A 24,531-nucleotide genomic window follows, 5' to 3' on the forward strand; every position below is an offset into this window, starting at 1 on the left:
TATATACTCTGTACAGCGCTGTGTAAGATGTTGGCACTATATAAATACTAAATAATAATAATAATAAAAGGAAATAAATATGGCTGCCTTCATATCCCTCTCGCTTCAATTGTCCTTTAAATTATCAGCAAGTGATTGGTCATTCCTGCTGTGAACATCGATCTGATGCGATAGAATGAGATGAGGTCAGACAAATTGAGGATAGAGTTTTATTTGCTGGTGTTAACCATCAATGATGAGAAAAAAATGCCGATATTCTTTACGCATTAATTTTTGCAAAAATAATTACAAAATTTGACTTATGAGCAAAAACGCCTTTGAAAATAATTTTGTAATATGTTTGCTTTTTTTTTTTTTTTACTAAAAAAAAGCGCAATTCCCTTTTAGCTTAATTGGCAGGCTGGTACAGAGCGTGCGCTTGAAACGCCAAACATGCTTTTTATTCTTTGCTCTAAAAGATTATTTACAGCCTTAAACCTACTTCCACAACAAAATTGTAGCAGAACAGCATTCAAACAGTTTAACACAGCACTTTGTTCTGCGGTGGAAAGCCCCTTCAGCGTTATGATCTGCATCCTAAGATTATCTTTTCTTTACATTCCTATGTTGCTACAATTAGTTACAGCCAGCCACATTCTGAAAGGGAACTGCACTGAGCTGACAAGCTGAGACATATGACAAATTATCACTGGATGGCTGCTGTATTTATGTATTAAAATCTATGAATACAATGCAGTGGCAGCTTTCAGAGCAGATAAACTATAAGTTGAGAACTTGTAATTTGTAGACAGACAATATTACTTGTGCAGAAAAGCAAATATGGTATCTGAATGCGTAATAAAAAGTAGGAAAACACATTTTTATTGAATGTTATCTCAGAGTTTTATACCACTTTAAGTATCAAAAATGTGAATATATTACAAAACTGGCTACTTTCTGATATTTATTTTAATTGACCATATAGTGAAAAGGAAATTTATTTTTTTAAAATAATTTTTAGAAATCTAAAATGGCATTTTTGCAAATGTGACTTTGGTGAAGATTTGCGAGCTACACTGATAACCGTGCATGCTTGTTACCAACAGCGATCCACAGCAAGGACCTTCTGGCCACCTTACACCTGCTGATTGCCCTGGCCCAGCACTTCCGCCCGGATCTTCCTCTTCCTCCCAATGTTTCCGTGGAGGTGGTCGTCATGGAGGTAATGATGTCTTCCTGATTTTGTCCTTTACACCCACTGTGCTTCACTGTGAGGAGCTGCGCACGACAATCCTAAACGTCTACAGCAGCGCAGCTTAAAGGGATACTGTAGGGGGTCAGGGGAAAATGAGTTAAAGTTACCTGGGGCTTCTAAAGGTCCCCTGCAGACATCCTGTTCCCGCGCAGCCACTCACCGATGCTCCGGCCCCGCCTCCGGTTCACTTCTGGAATTTCAGACTTTAAAGTCGGAAAACCACTGCGCCTGCGTTGCCATGTCCTCGATCCCGCTGACGTCACCAGGAGTGTACTGCGCAGGCACAGACCATACTGGGCTTGCGCAGTATGCTCCTGGTGGCATCAGCGGGATCGAGGACACGGCAAAGCAGGCGCAGTGGTTTTCCGACTTTAAAGTCTGAAATTCCAGAAGTGAACCGGAGGCGGGGCCGGAGCATCAGGGAGTGGCTGCACGGGCACAGGACGTCTGCGGGGGACCATTAGAAGCCCCGGCTAAGTTCAACTAATTTTCCCCCAACCCCTCTACAGTATTCCTTTAATGACAGCAGAGAGTGTTCTAATCCCCTGCGCATGCTATGCAGTCATAGTGTGCGCAGATAAATTACACTCGGTTCAGGTAGTTTCAAGAGCGTTTCATTATACTTACCGAGCGCTTCACTGAACCCGCCCGGAGCCCGACGGGTCCAGTATATTCAACGTACGATATTCCTGCACTTTGATTGGCCCAACAGCCTGACTGTCAAGTTTTAAGGCCCGTACGTATGTCAATGGTGTATTAAAGAACATAACTTTTATTACAAACATCTTAAATAGACAGGTGTAAAAACATTGGGCCTCCATTCTGGTCGGGTTTTCAAACAAATTACCTCATGTGAGGTAATTTAGCTCCTGAGGTAATGACATTTAGCAATTCTGGTAGGTTTTAGTCATGTTTTAACTCATGTGGTAAATTTTAGTCATGAATTATCGCATGCGGTAAACTATGCGGTGATTCGTGAAGTAATTTGCATTCATTTTACCAAAAATTACTATTGACATGGAAAATAGGGGGCATGTTAGCACATAATTTACCGATCAGTTCACATCTAAGACTAAGCGATTACCACCGGCCTTTTGAGGGAGTAATTTTCCCGCGATAACACGGAAAAATTACTGGACACTGCGATGGTTTTGGAGCGATCGCGATTAGCGGTGCTATGCATGCTAATCGCAATCGCTAATCACGAATCGGCGGCAAACCGCTGCATGTAACAAGTTTGCGGTTAACGAGAACACTGCCATGTGTTACATGTTGTAGCAGTTTTTACAAAATCGCTAGCGGTTTGCCTTAAATGGGAATTGCGCGATTCCCGCTCAAGTGAGAACGGGCCCTAAGACCTACCTATACGTGGGGGTGAAGTCAATTTGTATGCATTTTACAGTTTTTAGTGGAGCTCCTATTCAGGCAGGCTGTGTAATAGAGAAGAATTGTATAAAACTTCAAATATTTTCTGGATATTTTTTTTATTAGGGATGCCTATAAATATACTTTTCATAAGTTGCGACATAATCATATACACCTCCCCCCCCCCCCCCCACCTAAAAAAAAAACATCTTCCAAAGACTATCCTAAATTATGGAAGACAATTATTATTGCTATTATATATTTACTGCATGCTTTCTGCTGAAATACCGCACGTTTTACCGCACTTTATGCATTTACCTCATGTTTTACCTCGTGTTCGGAAATAGGGAAAAATCTTCCAGAATTGCTAAAAAAAAAGAAATAAAAAAAGAGGAAAATACCTCATGAGGTATTTTACCAACCAAAAAATATTTACCTCACATAGGTACCATAACTGATGCCAAAAAAAACCAGGGCCCGTATGCAATTACCTTTTTCTCCTGAATTTTCTCCTAGGTGATATTTCAAACATGTCAATAAAATGCCTTTTAAATCACCAGCAAGCAAGAAAATACTTAAAGTGAACCTTAACTGAAATGGAAATTACCTGCAGACATCCTGTGCCCATGCCGGGACAAACCGATCCTCTGGTCCCCTGCCTCAGTTCAGTTTAGTTTTTGGTGACAGCCTGTCGCTGGCCCTAGCTGTTCGTGTCCTTGATCACGCTCCTGCCACTTTACAGCCGTGGTGAGCCCCGGTAACAGGCTCAGTCGATGCCAGTCCGGATCTACTGTGCACGCGCAGACCTCCTGCACATGCGCAGTAGATCCGGACTGACGTCACTAAGCCTGTTACCGGAGCTCACCGCGGCTGAACGGCAGACCATGGGAGGATGGCCTGGAACTTAGACGTGTCTATGGGGCGGGAGGAAGCCCGGGTAAGTATCAGAGCTTTACATTACTTTGTCTCTAAATCTCTTTAATACCGTGTTTGATGAAAGTTCTTGTTTCCTGAGCTAATTTTCGTATCGGAAGAACTATTGACCGCATTGACTTCAATAGAAAATGCTTTCAGAATGTGAAAATTGGAACACAAAATTCGGTATTTGCCTGTGGAACGCCAAATTTCAACAAAATCGGAATTTGGCTGTTCCAATCAACCCCAAGTATCAATGTTGCCTATTTATTGGATTATAGTAGATATTACGTTTTAAGTGCTACAGAACTGCAATAGGATACCTCTGAAGAAGCAGCTAATCGGAAGCTGTAATGACGTGTGTTAGGCTGCTTATAGTACATGTACACTTACATATCATATGGACTTTTTCCGTTGATGTTGTTACACCTGTCTATTTGAAATGTTTGTAATAAAAGTTCTCCTGTGTACACAGAGTGGCGAAAATATGAGACACCCTTTAATGACGAGTTGGTCCACCTTTAGCTCTGATCGCAGCCGATATTCTTGTTGGCATGGACTCAACAAGATGCTGATACCGTTACTGAGGAATGTTGGCCAATGCTGACATAATGGCAGCTCTAAGTTGGGTCAGATTGGGTGGTGGCGTTTACAAGCTCTGAAGTGATGTTTTGACTTTGTCCCACAAACTCTCAATAGGATTCAGGTCAGGGGACTGAGCTGGCCGTGGAAGCAGGTTAAACTCTGATGTTCCTCAAACCAATTTGAGACCGTTCAAGTACAGTGGCAAGGTGCATTTTCCTTGTTCCTGAGCCCACAACAGGCATTTATTCCTAAATTTTCTGTGATACCAAAAGGCACTCTTGATGGTTTCCTGCTTCTAAAGCCAATCCTTTGCAAATTCTGTCTTCTTTTGCGTTGGCATATTCTTTGTGATGTGCCTACAAATGAATTCAGCTGTAATTTGTTGCAATTCTGCTTCTGCGGACTATGCATACTACTCGCCTTTCACCTCTCTCGTTCATCAGTCTTTTCGACCTAAATAGACCTTATTTCTGGAAGTTTTTTCTCTCCCAGAACTACCTATATCTAAACACCCGAGATGCATGCGAGAAAATCCTAAAAGAATTGTTTCAGAGATGCTAGCACCAGCTCTTCTTTCACTGACGATCATCCCTCGTTCAAATCTTCTCTCTTACCCATATTGAAATTAACTTCCGTGATAACTACGTCATCCGATGCTGAGCGTTTAAGCAACTCTGCGTTGTTACATCACTCCATGTCATTGCTTGACTGGTTTACTTTCAAATAAGGGGTGTCTCTAACTTTTTGCCCACTCAGCAGATATACCATTGACATACATACGGGCCCTAAAACTCAGCAGTGTTTGTGTTATGATGATTTTTGTACTACCGTGTATACTCGTGTATAAGCCACTTTTACCTCAGAAACCAGGAAAAGTGATTGACCTGTGTATAAGCCAAGGGTAGGAAATGTAGCAGCTCCTGTGTTTCAGTGATCAAAATAAATGCCAATAAAATTACATTATAGGAAGCTCCAGATAAGTATCAGTGTTTGCATTTATGACTTCTATGGTGTAATTTAATATTTATGGCAGACATACACAAGTGCTGCATACACATATGCATTGTTTTGGAGACAGTATATCATGCTGGAGTCTCACTACAGGTGCTTGCATAACTACAGCATGCTGATTCGATTCCATGTAAAGTCAGCCTTTACACAGCAAAGTAGGTTACCCGCGTATAAGCCGAGGGGGTAACGTAACCACATTTTTTTTTTGTGCTGAAAAATTAGGCTTATACGGGAGTATATAAGGTATTTTTCAGGGGTGGCCACCTAAATGCATTACATAACTACAGTATGGTACTATGGATTATTTTATAAATAAAGGTTCCAGGTCGCAGGGTGGCTGCTGACCTTCTGTTTAGGCCACGAGTCCTCCTTCATGCCGTCCTCACGCAGACATCTCCGGAATAACACATCTGTTTTCAGGTTCTGTCTTGTTTTCTGCCGTCCTTTCTGAAAAGTTCCAGTTTCGAGTTGTTTTAGAAGAAGGTCGACCCGCGTTGTTTAGCCAATGATGCTAATCTGATTTTCCATGTGGTGAGAGTTTGTTGGTAACAGAAAGGTCACGTCTTAATATGGTTCCTGCATGTCACCAGCAATTTGTCTTATTCTCGGCGCCAATTATATTTGACATTTTCTTTGGCTGGCGTGCAGCGCTCTGAGGTTTGTTTTTTTGTGTGTTTTCTCTCTTTGTGTCCTGTGTCACAGCCGACGAAATCCGGCATGAAGACGGGGAAAGCTATTGAATGCCTGACCGGCAGCAGGTAAGAATCTATAATGACTTGTGACGGCAGGATCTGTCACACACTGATAATCTGAGGGCAGCGGGAACTGAGATTTGCTCAGTATGAGAGGAAGATTGGAGGGTTCGAAAATATAGCTCTGAAAATAATCCATCCCTTCTGACAAAACAACACTAAACACCTGTTGGAGAAGCTTGCAATAGAAGCTGCCATGCCTTTGGCGTCACATACCGTAGTTATCTTGACCTAAGCTTGACCTGTTTCTCTTCTCTGGAGAATGTCCTTGCTCTAAAACGACATCCATGTTGGAATAAATAACCAAAAAACTGCAGTGTATTATCAATAGCAAATTCATACTTATAGTCCTCCGCCACCCCCACGAGCTCTCACGCCTTCCACAGGTGGCCCACATCTCCAGAGGAGGGTTTTGGTGATCCATGTAGTGACCTTGTACTCAAGAATACCTGGGTAGACAGAGAAACCAGGAGCCCAAAGGTGTAATATCGTTAATAAATGGGAAGTTTTAAGTATAAACAGCTATACTCACAAGAGTGGGCTGCACGGTGGCCTAGTGGCTAGCGCTCTTGCCTTGCATCGCTGGGTCCCCGGTTCAAATCCCAGTCAGGTCAACATCTGTAAGGAGTTTGTATGCTCTCCCCGTGTCTGCGTGGGTTTCCTCCGGGAACCCCAGTTTCCTCCCACATCCCAAAAACATACAATTAAGTTAATTGGCTTCCCCCCGAAATTGGCCCTAGATTACAATACATACACTACACATATATACACTACAATACATACAGTATACATATGACTATGGTAGAGACTAGATTGTGAGCTCCTTAGAGGGACAGTTAGTGACAAGACTATATATACTCTGTACAGCGCTGCGGAATATGTCAGCGCTATATAAATACTAAATAATAATAATAATCCCTACAGCCACCATATAAGCCAGCGGGAAATTAACCGCCCCCGCTCGGTTTTCCAGATCCGGATGGAAGCTGGATGGTTGCTCTCCTGGATTTTTAGTTTTTATCGAAAAAAAACGATTACCTCCAAAGGAGGTTTATCTGGATACTCCAGATGGAGTGCGCCCAAGTGTAAAAATATATAAAAACTTCTAATAGTTAAAATAAGGATGATGTAATCTCTTACTGCTCCTGGCGACAAAAACACCAGTTGTACTGGAAAAGTTTTTATACAAAACACAAAATAGACAACGCATTTCAATGGGTACTAGCCGGCTTCCTCGGGTCAATACACAGTGCCTTGCAGCAAAGTGTGTAGGATATGGGCACCTCTGATGGCACCGCTTGCAGCTTCCCTGTTCTATAAATAGATGTCTAATGGGCAAAAGGAGTCCTTTTGCCCATTAGACTTCTATTTATAGAACAGAGAGGCTGCGAGCCTAAATACACAATACTGTGCATTGACCTGAGGAAGCTGGCTAGTACCGTGAAACGCATTGTCTATTTTGTGTTTTGAATTAATACTTTTCCAGTACTACTGGTGTTTTTGTCGTCAGGATTGGAAAGAGATTACCTCTCATTCTTATTTTAACTATTAGAAGTTTTTATGTATATTTTTACACTTGATTACCTCCATCCTTATGAGTATCCACTTCTCCAGAGGTCTGGAATGTATGAGGGAGCTTGTGGAGGCCGCGGAGTGCAGGATCAGCAGTGAGCGGACAATCAACCAATGGTCAGTGGTCTATCCAATGTCATACTGTTGCCTGTTGAAGTCTGTTCTTATTGAGAATATATATATATATTTGTGTTTGGTGTTTTTATGGCTACACTTGTTGTGCTGGTTTTATGACCATTGTAAGATGGGCCCCCAACCTATGAGGGTCACCAGGGGGAATAGGCAAGGGAAAGGGTGTGAACATTAGGGTACCCCATGATCAAAGTTTTGCAGTGGGGCCCCGTGACTTGTACTTGTATATAGAGAAGGTGCACAGGACCAACCTCAGCAGGCTTCCCTGGAGTGCTCCAAGCCCAAAAACAGTTCCACCATGCCAGTTACTTGAAGAGATGAGAGCAGCTGGGCACATCCAGTAAAAACGTCTTTATTAGAACACATAAAATCAATTTCCAAATAACGGCATTAGTCTACCAGGAGAGAGAGGGACAAAACCATGTGAAGACGTCAACAGCTGTTTCGCACTCCACTATAGAGTGCTTCCTCAGGACAAAAGAGCCCCCCAAAATTCACCCCTTAAATAGTATACTCACTAATTTCAAACACGATGCGGGAGGACCCCAGACCCAGCACACCATACAAACACCGCACCAGCACTTCCTGGACGCCAACTGCGTTCCAGGAGGGGGAAGCGGCGTCCCCGGAAGTGGTCACCCGAGGCTAAGGACCAATCAGAACTTAGGGTCTAAAGCGTACCAAGCTCCAGCCCATGTGAATGGCTAGGCCTACCCTACATGGCACCCACCCCCTACAGATCTCGAGTGACGTTTTCACTCAACAGAGGTCTGCGCCTATCCCATCCGGAGTGCACGGGATGCAGTGCAAACAAGCAACGCCCCCAGCACATCACAGATGCGAGTGGCGTCCATAGCTACTGTTACTGCCTGCAGGGAAATGACAGAAAAAAAAGCTGTTTAAACGCGGGGAATCATACAGATGCCAATCTGCACCGAAATTGGGCGCTGCAGGCATCAGATAGAAAGGGTATCACCCAGGCTATGAGGGAAAACAGCAAGAGCTGTCCTACTACACCGAGGCCAAAAACACTTTTTTACCTGACCAATGTCGTCTTTAGGTGCGCTGTAGCTGGCCTCCCCCCACATACACAGATCGATTCCTAGAAAATACAAAAGGTGAATAAGAAAGGGAAAGTAATTAAAATTACAATAAGCAATATTAAAAAGCAACATGTGTCATTACAAAAACACTGAAAAGTCATTCCTTTCATTTAGTCCCAAAGGACCTACAGCCTCGAAAAAAGAAATCCAAAAGCTTTCCCTGCGTTGTAATTTTCTGAACCAATCTCCACCCCTGTTATGTCTGGTTACTACTTCCAGCCCAAAAAACCTTAACTTTGAGGAATCACCCAAATGCACAGAGTTCATATGGTCCATGACCCTTGGGCAACCCTTAGCTTTTCCCAGAGATCTACAATGTTCTTGGTATCTATCCTGCATCATGCGGGTAGACATACCCACATATATAAATTCACAGGGGCAGATCAGGGCATATATAATTCCCTTAGTCTAACAATTGATGAACTGCCGAAATTTCACTGTCTTTCCAAATCTGCTAAATTGTCTACCCGTGATTAGAAAATTACAACAGGAACAGGAGTTACATCTATAATTACCGGGGGGGTCTACTTCTGCCCAGCCAATTAGCGGAATTGCAGCTCACAAATTCACTATGGGACAACTGATCCTTCAGGTTGGGAACCTTTTTGTAGGATATACAAGGGGTCTGTTGACACTTGTCTTCAAGGAGTTTGTCCTCCTGTAATATCCACCAATTATTTTTGATCGATTTTTGGATCTTATCAAATAAGGGGGAATAAGTAAAATGCATAAAGCATCTATTCTGTTGTCTTTTTATTTTGGGAGTCAGCAATGACCGTTTATCCTTGTTGGCAGCTTTTTGAAAGGCCTCAAAAATAATTTCCTCTTTGTAACCCCTGGCACGTAATCTATCCCTCAGTTGTTCCGCCTGTTCCAGGAAGTCCTCCATTGTGGTCGCGTTTCTCCTTAGTCGGAGGAACTGGCCAAAAGGGAGAGACCGGATGGTAGAAGGGGGATGGTAACTGGAGGAATGTAGAAGGGAAAGGGTGTGAACATTAGGGTACCCCATGATCAAAGTTTTGCAGTGGGGCCCCGTGACTTGTAGTTACAGCCAGGGCCGGATTTACCATAAGGCACTGTAGGCACGTGCCTACAGGTGCCTGATGATGGAAAGGCGGCTCACTCCCCTTCCCGAGCTCCCACCTTTCCTATGCAGAGTCCTGATGAGAGTGTAAATGAGAGGTTACTCACTCTACTCTCTGCATTCCACTGCTGAGATCTCCCTTCAGTCCGGGGCACCTGTAGCCACCTATGACAGGCAAGGGAAGTAAGGGATAAGTGATAGGTGGGACAGCCAGCACACTTGTGCTGCAGTTTGGTGGGGTTTGTAGGTTCATAGAGGGTGAAGTCTAAGGTGCCAGGACACCTGTGCATATAGGCTCCTGTGACGTACGGTAAATCCAGGCATGGTTACGGCCTTACACACAATCTGAATCTGGTGGACTTATTTTAAATTTTGATTTGTAACTTTGCACCGCCTTATGTTTGGTATTTGTCCAGTTCCCCATCAGCTGTGATTTTAATTGTTTTTATATGTTTTGGCATTGAATAAAGACTGTTTGCTGTTGAAGGTACATTGCAGTGTTTGGTTATTAACTCCAACATGCATGTCTTTCGCTTTGATTGGGCGGGAAGTTTTGAATCAGGATGATAACCTTTATTGGCTAACTTAAACTTTAACATGACATAACTGATTGTCCTGTTTAAACGTTTATCCATGATGCCACTTATTGCAGTGCTATTTAGTTTTTGTTCGCTCTCTTTTTTGGAGAAAAAAAATCTCCCTAAAACGAGTCATCAGCCCAAAAGGAGACAAAAAGCCGTACAACATAAATGCAATTAATGCATAAAAGCAAAACTTTCCCCACAGTCTGATATGAAAAAGTAGGTGTTCTCCTGTGTGACATCTTTGATGTGTAAGTGTTAACTCAATTCACAGCAATTTTCCCATAGTCTGAACATAAATAAAGGCTATTTGTTTGAGTGACAAATCTGGTGCACAAGGCAATGGGCTTTCTCAGCAAAACATTTCCCACACTCTGAACATGAAGTATGATAGGTCATTTGGTCTTGTTTTTCTGTCCTTGACTGTCATCTCTAAGGCCCAGTGCACACCAAAAACCTCTAGCACATCCGCAAAATGCTAGATATTTTTGAAGCAGATTTCAGAGCCATTCTAGGCAGGTTTAGAGACGTTTTCTAAACATGCCTAGCGTTTTTGTGTAGCAGATTTCATCTATTGTTACTTACTGAACAGCTTCTGTAACAAAAACGCCTGCAAAACCGCTCTGATCTAGTGTTTTTCAGAGCGGTTTTACACTTTCCTATACTTTACATTGAGGCAGAAACGCCTCAGAAATCTAAAAAGTGCTGCAGCTCCCGAGTTTTGCGTTTGTGGAAAAAATGAAATGCTCTGGTGTGCACCATCCCATTCACTTTCATCAGCCAAGCGGTTTTCCCCTGCAAGCGTTTTAAAAGATGCTCCAGAACCGCTCTGGTGTGCACCAGCCCTGAATGAGCCTTTTCCCACATCCTGAGCATGAAGGGGGTTGCTTGGCTCTGACTTCCCTGGTATGTTAAGGCCCATAACCACTACGCGATTTTCAGTGCATTTATTATTTTAGCGACCAGCAAACATTTCCGCAATCTTGCGACGGGGTACAGGCGCACCATTACACAAATGACACGCAGGTGACACTCAGCGATAATGACCATCATGATGGATCAGATCTTTAAGATCCCTGACGATTCCCGCGTGAAGTACTGTGATCACTTGACTTCCCGTTCATGCCTGTCTTGGGCTGTTGCATGTTTCTGCGAGTAGGAAGATAGATCGGGGACCATGTTTGTTGGAAGGCTTCGCTCTGAGGTTCCCCAATCCATCTTCAGGTGAGTATTGAGCTTAAAGGACAACAGTAGTAATAATACCATGGAGGCTGCCATATTTATTTCCTTTTAAACTATACCAATTGCCTGAAACAAGCATGCAACAAATCTTGTCAGATCTGACAATGTCAGAAACACCGGATATGCTGCATGCTTATTCAGGGTCTATGGCTAAAAGTATTAGAGGCAGAGGATCGGCAGGATAGCCAGGCAACTGGTATGGCTTAAAAGGCAATAAATATGGTAGCCTCTAAATCTCTCTCACTTCAGTTGTCCTTTAAAGGGAATCAAAGACGAAGCACCCTTGTGTATTTTACCAAATATATCAGTAAGAACATTAGAGAAAACACTTACCATGCTCTCTGTTTGATCCTCACTGCTAAAAGTGTCTGTTATCAGCTGTGATAAGAATCCCAGACTGAGCATTCAGTCTGGCTTTGCAGGGAATAATTATAGCTGAGTCATTATAGCAGAGCCACAAGGGGGCAGGCTTGGGCTGGAAAAGACACCAGAGGAGACAGACTCGGCTATAATATTTCCGTAGCAAAGCTAGACTGAGTGCTCAGTCGGGGATTCTTATCAGAGGTGATAACAGTCAGATTAAACAGAGAGCAATGAAACAATGAAACAAAGAGCAGATTAGGTGTTTACTGTCATGTTCCCACTGATTTATAAGGTAAAATACAAGAGGGTGCTTCATCTCTGGTTCACTTTAATAATGACATATGGTTGTGTGATCCCCTTTGTTGTGTAGGAAAGTGTGCTTTCTCAACAAAAACCTTCCCAAATTATGACCATGAAAACAACTTGCTTGGCTGCGTGACTTCTCTAGTGTGTATGAAGGTGTCCATTTCCCACACTCTGAACACTCAGCCTACATTTTCCCACAATAAGGTATTCGACAGATTTAATTGCAATGTTCATTTGGTTGCCACATTGTACAGTGCAGGGATCTCAGTCTGAAAAGTCTGTATCCTTGGACTGGAGCAGAATACGGCCCCCTCGATGTACACAGCTCTCAGCATCCTCTGAAACATAAAAGATAATCAGGAGTTATTCTGTTGGATTGGGATGGGAATTATCAAATCTATTAAGAACTTTTAAAGAGGAACTATAACCAAGTATTGAACTTCATCCCAATCAGTAGCTGATACCCCCTTTCCCAGGAGAAAACTTTATCTTTTCTCGAATAGATCATCAGGGAGGCCTGTATGGCTGATATTGTGGTGAAACACCTCCCATAGTAGTTTCCTGTCTGTGAGCCTTGTTGCATTGTGGGAAATAACAGCTGTTTCCAACTGCCAAGCAACCAGTATCTCCCTCTGTGCATTTGTATATCTATAAAACAAACAACAAAAAGAACCTTTCAGCCTATCACATTGTTAGTGGGTGTGGTTATTGATAATGACGGTGCTGTATGGTTTTTCTCATGTCTGCCAGTAGTTAAGATGATGATGTGCTGGTTGATTGTGTATCAAACATGAATGAATTCCATGGCATATATCAATCATTTCTTGATCTCTCTTCTATTTCTCAACTTCTCACTTTGCAATGCATTGATTTATTTTTCCCCCCTACTACTATTTTTCGGTTAAGTTCCTCTTTAAAGAGACTCCGTAACAAAAATTGCATCCTGTTTTTTATCATCCTACAAGTTCCAAAAGCTATTCTAATGTGTTCTGGCGAACTGCAGCACTTTATACTATCACTGTCTCTGTAATAAATCAACTTATCTCTCTCTTGTCAGACTTGTCAGCCTGTGTCTGGAAGGCTGCCAAGTTCTTCAGTGTTGTGGTTCTGCTATGAACTCACCTTTCCAGGCCCCTCTCTGCACACTGCCTGTGTGTTATTTAGATTAGAGCAGCTTCTCTCTTCTCGTTTATCTTTTACAAGCTGGATAAATCGTCCCCTGAGCTGGCTGGGCTTTCACATACTGAGGAATTACAAACAAGGGCAAAGCTGTTTGCAGGAAGAAAAGAGCAGCCTGAAACTTCAGTGCATGAGAACTGCAGGGAGAAAGAAACATACAAATGATCTCTTGAGATTCAAAAGGAAGGGTGTATACAGCCTGCTTGTGTATGGATGTATTTTCTATGTGTGGACATACTGTACATCAACCTGCTTCCTGTTTTGGTGGCCATTTTGTTTGTTTACAAACAAACTTTTTAAAACTGTTTTTAACCACTTTTAATGCGGCGAGGAGCAGCGAAATTGTGACAGAGGGTAATAGGAGATGTCCCCTAACGCACTGGTATGTTTACTTTTGAGCGATTTTAACAATACAGATTCTCTTTAAACTGTCACCTTGCCACAAGCTAAATAGAAGTTTTTAGAGGCCATTTTTAATCTGGATCCCAGTGTGATCATTTCATTGCTGTCAGGTATTTACATCCCGAGTAGCAGTTCTATATTTTGTTTTTGTGGAAGGATCAAAATTGAGATGTTTATAAATTTAAAAGCATTTCTTTGGCTAGACTCGTATTCTCGTAGGAGGTATTTTGTCCTCAGGGGGATTAGGCAAAACCCGACTAAGAAATGTTGTAGCTGGAAGTTTTTCCAAAAGGTTCTCCCATGGGAATCTCTCATGTAAAATGAAGTAAATTATACGCTCTGTGTAAAGGTTAAGCTAACCACTTCTGAATTCCTGCTATTAAATACTGGAAGAAAATCCGGATTAACTTTAAAAAATAGGTTTCTGAAGTATATAGGGGATCAGATCGAATGGATCGTTAATGCTCTCCGAGTTCTCAAAGACTGGAACACTAGAGTATTATGTCCTTTTAATCATGAGGGTTTAACTCTATCGAGCCCTAGAAGGGTATTCATATAGTATAAATAAAGTCCCTCTCCTTCAGATTCTGCCCAGGGACCATCAAGAATATCTGTATTTGCTCTTGAGGGACATTTATGAACATCTGGCAGTTGAATAAGTCAAACCAAGTTTTGGAAACTGTAACCCTCCCTAATCAGGTGAATGAAAGGGTATTTCATAATAATGTTTTTGGATTTTCAATCCCATTATACAGTTGATGACCAAGACTGGCCCGCCAACTTGCCTCAGTCTTCTTAAAAAGAAAAGTAGGTAGCACTCGAAAGAAGAAACATTTCAGAAGAAGCAGCATCTTGATAGCCGCTATTTTGCCTAATCCTGTGATGAAAAGTACCATCCTCTGAGTAGACTCTTCAGCTTTCTTACGAAGTTTGGGAGATTTGCTTCAAATAAGTTGGACATAGAGGGGGTTACAGTTACACCAAAATACAGGGAGTTAGCTGAATGCTACATGAAAGAAAAGTTAGACTTCATATGTTTCTCTAATGGTTGACAATGAATCATGGTAAAAGACTGAATAGAATTCTCTACCAAAAATTGTTACAGCTCTGGCTTTTTTGTGTGGCTTTGGGCGGATCATGTGAATTTTCATATTGGTGGCCTAAATAAATCTTTACGCAGGGTGAAAGATTTAGAAAGAGTAACATGTAGACCTGAGAATGTCTTGAGTTTTTTCTTTTTACAGAAGACCCATAGAGGCAGAAATGTAACTGGTTGGGACATAAACAGTAATAAAATTATCAAAACCTTTAATATATCCTGTTCTCTGTCTTCTGCTTAATGGCCAATGCCAGACATTTAGTGGCCATGGCAAACCCATGTGATGAGAGGGGTCATCCTTACCTCCACCCTTCTTCAAAGGAACATAATCTCCTGCTCCTGCAGTTGGGGAGTTTGATCCTAGTTTTAGAATTGTTATACAAAGCATTCAATGCCATAAAAAAACCTCCATCAATCCCCCATTCTGGACACCATTTCTGTTACCCTATCCTACTAAGAAAATGCTTTCCTGAGATCAAGAACCATGAGACAAGCCTGTGAGTCCAAGCGGACATCTTGCATGACGTTGAAGGCCACTCCAATGTTTTCTGGAGCCTGTAAACCTGGTGTATAAATTATTAGATTAGAAGAGATTTAACATGCAATTACTGTACTTTACGCTCAATTCATCAACTTATTTTTGGGGGGTAGTTGGTGGTCCCCGTAGGTTTTAAAATCAAGTATAAACTGGCCCAAAACAGACCATTAATGACAAGACAAATAACGTTTATATGCTCTTTTCTCCTGGTGGACTTAAAGCGCTTTAGAGCTGCATCTACTTTGGGTGCACTCCATGGGAGACCAGGAGCATTAGGGAGCCTTGCCTAAAGACTCCTTACTGTTTTACATACTGGTTTGAGCCAGGATTGGAACCCTGATCAAAGACTCAAACCCTACATTAAATGCAACTGCAAGAATGTGTAGAAAGCAAAACTTCCTAAATGATGGCGGGAGTCTATCTGGCCCAGTGTTTTCATCTCTTGAGGCACTGCATGACCACAGAAACTCCTCCTCCTCCCTCTTCTTCCTCCTCCCTCTTTTTTCTCCCTCTTCTTCCTCCTCCTCCCTCTTTTTCCTCCCTCTTCTTCCTCCTCCTCCTCTTCCTCTTCTCCTTCTTCCTCTTCTCCTTCTTCCTCTTCTCCTTCTTCCTCTTCTCCTTCTTCCTCTTCTCCTTCTTCCTCTTCTTCTTCTCCTTCTTCCTCTTCTCCTTCTTCCTCTTCTCCTTCTTCCTCTTCCTCTTCTTCCTCTTCTTCTTTGTGAGCTCATCCAACTATTCTGGAACGAGTCTTGGCATAGGGAGTTAATCTAACCATTTTTATCTTCTCCTCTTGGGTTTCTCATGACCTGGAGTAGAACCGCTTATTACAAGCGTATGAAAATCTTTAAGACCCTCCAAACGGCCTTCTCTGTTCTGAATCTAAAAGCGCGTTGGATTCACTGCACAGAATGACCTTCTGGCTCTACCGCCTAGGATAAACTTTGCAATGGGCCAGCACAGACTCTTTTTCTGCCTCTCTGGATAAGCATACTGTATGTTCAATTATGTACCTTGTTCTATTATTTCTTTTTGAAACTGCTGGAGGTTGATCTCTGCTGTGTATTTTATATCCACTTTCTATGTTCCCATAAAGTGCTATTGTTCCCATTTTGGGTAAAATTTTCCGCCTACCTGCCAGTTACTTAATTCCTCCTCTGATAAGTAAAAAAGCGGCCCAGCGTTTCATAATCTTCATATCCTCCCAACCATTTATGAGGAACTTCTCCTTCGGAGACAAGTCAGATTCCTGAGTGAACACAATGTGCAGTGACAAAGAATCTTCATTCACTCTGCAGGTACATGCAATTTCATTCAATCATTCAGTCTTATGTGTAGCTAAATAGTGGTCTGACCAAAAGCAGATGTTGAGATGTCCTCTAATTCAGGCAGGGCCATTTGGTAATACAGTCCAGGCATAAAGCAATTTATGGTAGTCTCCTTCACACCCAGTGGTGTAACTAAAATTCATAGGGCCCCCAGAAAAACTTTGATGCCCCCCATGTTCACACTCTCCCCTTGCCTCCTCTTGATGCCCTTCATGGCCTTGGGGCCCATCTCACAAGGGTCATAAAACAATTGTTACCATCATGATTTTCACACCTATAACAAGTGCATCCACAAAAACACCTGATCCTGAAGTATAGCCCTGTCTATCGGAGGAAGGGGAAGGTTAGTAGTTGGGGCCCTCAAACCCCTCTGGGCTCCCTGCATTCACAGGGGCTGCTCCCATCTAGTTAAGCCCCTGCTCACACCCACTGCCCTTTGGAGCAGATGTGTGACATTTTTTGGCAACGCACCTGTTCTCTGAAAGCATCACGCAGGTAGATCAGGATTGTGCTTTGTGGAAACTTAAAGGATACCCAAACTGACATGTTACATGATGAGAAAGACATGTGTATGTACAGTGCCTAGCACACAAATAACTATGCTGTGTTCCTTTTTTTCTTTCTCTGCCTGAAAGAGTTAAATATCAGGTATGTAAGTGGCTGACTCGGTCCTGACTCCGACAGGAAGTGACAACAGTGTGACCCTCACTGATAAGAAATTCCCCTTTTTACCTCTTTCTTGCTCTTAGAAGCCATTTTCTGCTAGGAAAGTGTTTTATACTTTGAATTTCTTATCAGTGAGGGTCACACTGTAGTCACTTCCTGTCTGAGTCAGGACTGAGTCAGCCACTTACATACCTGATATTTAACTCTTTCAGGCAGAGAAAGAAAAAAAGCAACACAGCACAGTTATTAGTGTGCTTGGCACTGTACATACACATGTCTATTTCATCATGTCACATGTCACCTCGGGTATCCTTTAATGGACAAACCTGGGCGCAGAATCGAGTGGCAGAAACGAACCGTGTATTCCCAGCATAAGAGTACAATACAAACAATAGTGGGGACCTTAAATAGTTCACACACAGCCCAACTGGAGCATCCAGCAACATTGCTAGTATAGTCAATGCATGGTATGGCAGCACCCATCAGTATAGGTTCAAGTTTATGACATGTTCTAATTGAATATGTACACCAGAGGTGAGAAGTGCTGTGAGGAAGACCCTACCTTTGTGAGCTTACAATCAATACGGTAGTGGTGTAGAGAAACTATGGGGAGGAGCCTGCCCTTGTGAGTTTATAATCTAGAGGGTAGTGGTGTAGAGAAACTATGGGGAGGAGCCTTCCCTTGTAAGTTTATAATCTATAGGGTAGTGGTGTAGAGAAACTATGGGGAGGAGCCTGCCCTTGTGAGTTTATAATCTAGAGAGTAGTGGCGTAGAGAAACTATGGGGAGGAGCCTGCCCTTGTGAGCTTATAATCTAGAGAGTAGTGGCGTAGAGAAACTATGGGGAGGAGCCTGCCCTTGTGATCTTATAATCTAGAGGGTAGTGGCGTAGAGAAACTATGGGGAGGAGCCTGCCCTTGTGAGTTTATAATCTAGAGGGTAGTGGTGTAGAGAAACTATGGGGAGGAGCCTGCCCTTGTAAGTTTATAATCTATAGGGTAGTGGTGTAGAGAAACTATGGGGAGGAGCCTGCCCTTGTGAGTTTATAATCTAGAGAGTAGTGGCGTAGAGAAACTATGGGGAGGAGCCTGCCCTTGTGATCTTATAATCTAGAGGGTAGTGGCGTAGAGAAACTATGGGGAGGAGGTCCCTGCCCTTGTGAGCTTATAATCTAGAGAGCAGTGGCGTAGAGAAACTATGGGGAGGAGCCTGCCCTTGTGATCTTATAATCTAGAGGGTAATGGCGTAGAGAAACAATGGGGAGGAGGTCCCTGCCCTTGTGAGTTTATAATCTAGAGAGTAGTGGCGTAGAGAAACTATGGGGAGGAGCCTGCCCTTGTGATCTTATAATCTAGAGGGTAGTGGCGTAGAGAAACTATGGGGAGGAGGTCCCTGCCCTTGTGAGCTTATAATCTAGAGAGCAGTGGCGTAGAGAAACTATGGGGAGGAGCCTGCCCTTGTGATCTTATAATCTAGAGGGTAGTGGCGTAGAGAAACTATGGGGAGGAGCCTGCCCTTGTGAGCTTATAATCTAGAGGGTAGTGGCGTCGAGACACTAGGGGGAGTCAGAGCCGTATCATCCACAAGGCAAACCTAGGCAGCTGCCTAGGGTCTGGAGAGTCTAGGGGCCTGGTGGATGCTAGCCCCCACCAAATCTAACTAAACAAGCCAGGTGACCATCAGCAGTGGGAAAAAACTGCTGTCTTGCCTAGGGCCCCATTTTATCTGAATCCTTTTATGGGGGAGGAGCCTGCCCGTGTGAGCTTACAATCTAGATGGAGAAGGGGTGAAGAAACTATGAAGAGATGCCTGCCCTTGTTAGCTTACATTCTAAAGCATGGGAGTTGCTAGGATCCAAAGAGTTCTGGGGCACTTTTGGGCACTCCAGCCAGAAAATAGGTGCGGCCACGCTCCAGAATGTGGGTGTGGTCATGGGTGGAGCCATATTTACATGAACTTAAGAGCGGTCTAAGTAGGCCTCCCCAGCAAAATGTTGGATGAAGCCCTCTCGTCATTTAAAAAAAAAAAAAAAAAAAATGGTGCATATCACATAAGTAGGCAGTGTCACATAAACATAACTAAGGCAGAATTACCTGGCTCCTGAGCTCGCTGGTCTGGCTTTCTGCTGGGTTAGCTGGCCAGTGGCCTGCTGCCAGCCCCCCCCCCCTTCCCATGGCATTCCCTGACCTTCTATTGGACGGTGGGAGCATGGAAAGGGGTCCATGCACCCATGGGCCTCCCATTGAGGCACCACAACTCCCTGCATGCCCCCATAAAGGCACCACAGGTCACATCATGGCAGCACAGCACCTAGTATGTCCACATAGAAACACCACAGCACCCAGCATGCCTGCCATTGAGGCAACACAGCTGACTCTGGCTGGGGGACATCTGGGGCACTTCATAATATATCCGGGGCACCTGCCACTGATCTTCGGGGATAGCGACGCCACTGGTCTAAAGGATCGTGATGTGGAGACACTAAGGATAGGAGCCTTACCCTCTGAACCTACAATCTATATGGAGGAGGCGATGAAGACACTAGAGAGAGAGATGCCTGCTCTTGTGAACTACTAATATAGAGTTGGGTTGGGAGGAGATACTAGGGAGTGGATCCTACCCCTGTGTGCTTACAGTGTAGAAGGTGGTAGTGTGGAGATACTAGGGGGAGGAGCCTGCCCCTACAAACTTATAATGTTCAGCGAGGTGGGGTGGATCACCTAGGGGAAAAGCCTGCCCCTTGTGAGCTCACAATGTAGAGGGGTGGAGACACTAAGGGAGGAGTCTGCTCCTATGAGCTTAAAATGTACTTGTTGTTGGGGTGAAGACACCAGGGGGAGGAGCCGACCCTTATGAGCTTAAAAATTAGAGTGCGGTGGGATGGAGACACTAGGGGGAGGCCCCTGCCCTCGTGATCTTACAATCTAGAGTAGCATAGTGTAAGGTAAAGGAGCTGAGGGATGGGGCAATGAGTCTTTAGATCTGCTACACACATGGATGTTTCTCTGAAGGGGGATTATAACCGATTCTAAGCTTGTCTGAAAAGGTGTATGAGAAGCTTGCAAGTTTTTGAGCATGAAGGTGGGGGGTAGGCAAGAGAGTTCCAATAGAAAGGTGAAACTCGTGAGCAGCCCTGGATTTGAGTCCTGACAGCATTATTAAACTGGGCCAACAAACATAATGTGAGTGTGTTTCATCACTTATGTTACAGTACTACTATATTTGAATGACACTTTGGTATCAGTACACACAAATGTGATATGGAAAAGCGGCTTTACTGGCACATTTTATGTAGGTTTTAGTCGTGTTTTTCTAGATAAGCACAATTTATTTTCCCTGACAAGAGGTGTGATAGCAGCAGGCATGTGTAATCTCCGTGACGTTCCAAGAACACAGCGCCTTACTATTTTTACTTGGTAAAATTGCTTTCACAACACCTGTGTGGGTCACGGGGAGACGGAGTAAACCTGTTTATAGCCTCACACTGGTTTGCCTAAGTGATGTTTTTCTTGTCTCTTTCCCTCATTAAACCGCATTTTACATCACAATGGTTTCCCGCGGGTCAACTCAGAGAAGAAGAGGCAACTCCCAGTAAGTTATATTATGTATTATTCATGCTTTCACAGTCAGCTCCTATTATTTTTTTTTATTGTCACAAGCAGCAGGTTTGGCTGGGCTAAATGCAAGGATGACCCCCCCCCCCCCCCCAATGGAAGTGCCTGACCGGAGACATGTTGGGCCGGATGCGGTTGCTCTGGCAACCGTGCAAGATTCTGACCAAGGCTGATGGGGGGGAAGAAGACGTGATGAAGGGGAAGACACAATAATTGACGTGGATGGAGGCCGCAGAGAACATTTTAAGCTGTCAGGCCTCCTCCGCCTGCTCTCCCTCTTCCCGCCTGAGATGTGGCAGCTCGAGAAAGCGACAGGTCCTTTAGAAGTGCATTGTGGGTGCTGATAAAAGCCTTTGTTTGATAGGCAGGTTGTAAAAGCTGGGAAGTATAATTATCTGAGGACAAGGGAGAACTGGTTTTTTGGAGACAGTGATTTATGAAGGCCTCCAGGCTCTTGGCTAAGTGACGGAATAGGTCTCTGAAAAGTTCAACTTCTATCTTTTCGAGGGGAAAGAAAGTCCTTGTTCTGAAAAGTGCCTTAAAACTTAATTCCAGGAACAAATGTCTCCCTCATCCTGTCAGGGGCAGAGCGTGGTTTTTCATGTAGGGTAAGCTCTCTCATTAGTTGATGTCAAAAACCAGCTATAAAGTTCTTTGGAAATCTATCTGCCAACCCTTTCCTGCCATACTAACCTCTAGAGCTTCAGGAGCGCTTAAAATGTGAAAAGAAGCAAAGACAGTAATGAGGGGAGTTGGTTGGTTTAGAGTTGGTTTCTTAATATCCAGAATTTTTTTAGAAGTTTCTAAACAAACTCTTAATGGCAAACCTTGCAACAGCAGGAGCCCCACCAACATATCAGCTGCTCCGCTCCAAATAATACTTTGGAAACTCCAGAGAGTGCAGAATGGGAGATTATCAGATACCCTTATTGAAAACAGTGGGTGTCATCGAGGGGTGGGAATTAACCTAAGGTCAGCCATCTTAGTAGGAGGGGCTTGTGCGTCATACCAAGTACAAACTGCTCTGTGGAGCTACATACTTGAATAGAGACCAATCTCTAGAAATAAAAATTATAATACTCCCTCAAATGCCTTCATCCTTACTAGATCCTCTGTAAGTTCCACAATGAGATCAGTTGGGGGCTTCTGTCTGCACTCAGACGTCTTGGGTGGTCCACTTGAAGGTGGGGCTCATTGGAACTTCAGAAAAGATCTTGAAGGCGAATATGAGGAACGCTTTGAGGCATAGGGGTCGCTTTAGTCTATCTGGAAATGGTGCCAAAGGGGTTAAAAACATTTCTGAAACTGGGATTAACGTGTACCTAAAATGGGTGGTATTGGTGTATTTATACTTACCTGGGGCTTCGTCCAGCTCCATGAGATGCACGGGCTCACTCGCCATCCTCTCCGGCTGCTCCGTTCTCTTGTAATCCTTCCCCCCCAATAATCTGGCCAGTCGTGCACTCCTGTGCATGCGTGATAGCGTGCACACCTCTGCCGTGCTCCCTTGCCTGTGAGCGTTCTGTGCCTGGCGTCAGCGATTTGCGATTTATAAAATGAACAAGACCTTGAAATAAATATGGCAGCCTCCATATCCCGCTAGCCTCAGGTTCCCTTTAATGTTTGAAAGATACGGACATAAATGCAACACAAATGACTTAACATTTTCAAAAACGTTTTTATCCTTTGTTGCAGAAAAGGACGTGTTTGATCAACTTTTCCAACTAAGTCCAGATAAGATTAATGATGTTAAACAGGTAATAAGCGAAATACGTGGACTGTATCAATGTTATCTGTTGTAAAGCAGAATTGTACCTTCTTAAAACAGAATGTATATGCAATTATTCAAATTGGAGTGAGCATATGATTTCTCCCACAATGCATCACTGCTGAATATGCAAATCAACCCTTTGTTGTCACTGATAGCTAACCACACCTCCATCTACTGGAATGCAATGAAGTGTCAGCTTGTTAATTGTATAGAACCACAATAATCCAGCATGCATATAGACCGTTTTGGATTGGTTGGTCCTCACCAGTGCATGGTATGGATTAATGTGGCTCTATTTGGTAGGACATGAAACACCCAGAGTTACAGATTACCCAGCAAGCTCATGGGGAACCAGAACTCTTAGTGTGTAAGGGGATACAAAGGACCAAAAAGCCCTCTTACTAAAATGCTGTATAAAGCAGAAATGTGCCTTCTTAAAACAGAAGGTATTTGTGATTATTCGGTTGAGTCTCTTGGGAAGGAGAGTTGGGTCCTTGTAGATCTGTGGCCAGCAGCGAAATCTCTGCTGCATTGAGGGCAATGATGGATAATACGAGTGGTAAAATGTTCTCAGTAAAGCTCTGTGCTCAGTCCTAAATAAAATGTGTTATATATTATCCTATTCATGGTCAGTGGAGTCTTCTCTCTGTTTCAGGCGATACTGAACTTTGTGAACAAACAGCTGGTAAACCTGAGCCTGACGGTAACCGATCTGGAATCCCAGGTAACATTCTCTACTCCCATCATCTTCTGTGTGATGGCGGCCTGCTTCAGCTCCTCCCATTATTCAGCTCCTCCCATTATCCTCTGGAATGGTGCTCTGCTTCAGCTCATAATCCTCTGTGTGATGAGGGTCTGCTTCAGCTCCTCCCATCATCCTGTGTGTGATGGCGGTCTGCTTCAGCTCCTCCCATCATCCTGTGTGTGATGGCGGTCTGCTTCAGCGCCTCCCATTCAGCTCCTCCTATCATCCTTCGCCATCGTACTCTACTTCAGTTCCTCCTATCATCCTCTGTGTGATGGTCGTCTGCGTCAGCTCCTCCCATCATCCTCTGTGGGATGGCGGTCTGCTTCAGCTCCTCCCATCATCCTCTGCAATTGTACTCTGCTTCAGTTCCTCCCAGCATCCTCTGTGATGCGGTCTTCTTCAGCTCCTCCCATCATCCTCTGTTTGATGGCGGTTTGCGTCAGCTCCTCCCATAATCCTCTGTGTGATGGTGGTCTGCTTCAGTTCCTCCCATCATCCAGCTCCTCCCATCATCCTCCATAATGGTACTCTGCTTCAGTTCTTCCCATCATCCTCTGTGCGATGGCTGTCTGCTTCTGCTCCTCCCATCATCCTCTGTGCGATGATCGTCTGCTTCAGCTCCTCCCAACATCCTCTGTGGGATGGCCTTCTGGTTCATAGTGGAACGGTTAGTATTTTGGTAGGGATGTGAAGGGTCCTCCTCAAGCTCATACTTGTCTTTATTTCATCCTTAGTTTGCTGATGGGGTGATCTTGCTGCTGCTGATTGGACAAGTGGAAGGGTATTTTATCCCATTGTCTACATTCTTCTTGTGTCCGCAGTCCATGGAAGACAGGGTGAGTTGTGTTTTTGGTAAATATCCCCTCCGGGAACAAATGAAATCTTCCATGATTAGAACTTGGCATGGTTTCATTGATGTCCTGGAGGTGTGTGTGTTTTTAAG

General features: G+C 43.7%; 1 protein-coding gene across 3 annotated transcripts in view; it reads left to right on the forward strand.

Annotated features, from left to right (window-relative positions):
* Positions 1–24,531, forward strand: part of PARVG (parvin gamma) — a 95,657-nt gene that overhangs the window by 62,889 nt on the left and 8,237 nt on the right. For all 3 annotated transcript variants that reach the window (XM_068278185.1, XM_068278187.1, XM_068278186.1), the window contains 6 exons: positions 1,086–1,201; positions 5,813–5,868; positions 21,027–21,046; positions 22,765–22,826; positions 23,496–23,564; positions 24,323–24,424. In XM_068278185.1, coding sequence (XP_068134286.1) covers positions 1,086–1,201; positions 5,813–5,868; positions 21,027–21,046; positions 22,765–22,826; positions 23,496–23,564; positions 24,323–24,424 — 425 coding nt within the window. The remainder of the gene's footprint in view (positions 1–1,085; positions 1,202–5,812; positions 5,869–21,026; positions 21,047–22,764; positions 22,827–23,495; positions 23,565–24,322; positions 24,425–24,531) is intronic.

This window comes from Hyperolius riggenbachi, chromosome 3, assembly GCF_040937935.1.
Source record: "Hyperolius riggenbachi isolate aHypRig1 chromosome 3, aHypRig1.pri, whole genome shotgun sequence".
In the NCBI taxonomy this organism is placed as follows: Eukaryota; Metazoa; Chordata; class Amphibia; order Anura; family Hyperoliidae; genus Hyperolius; species Hyperolius riggenbachi.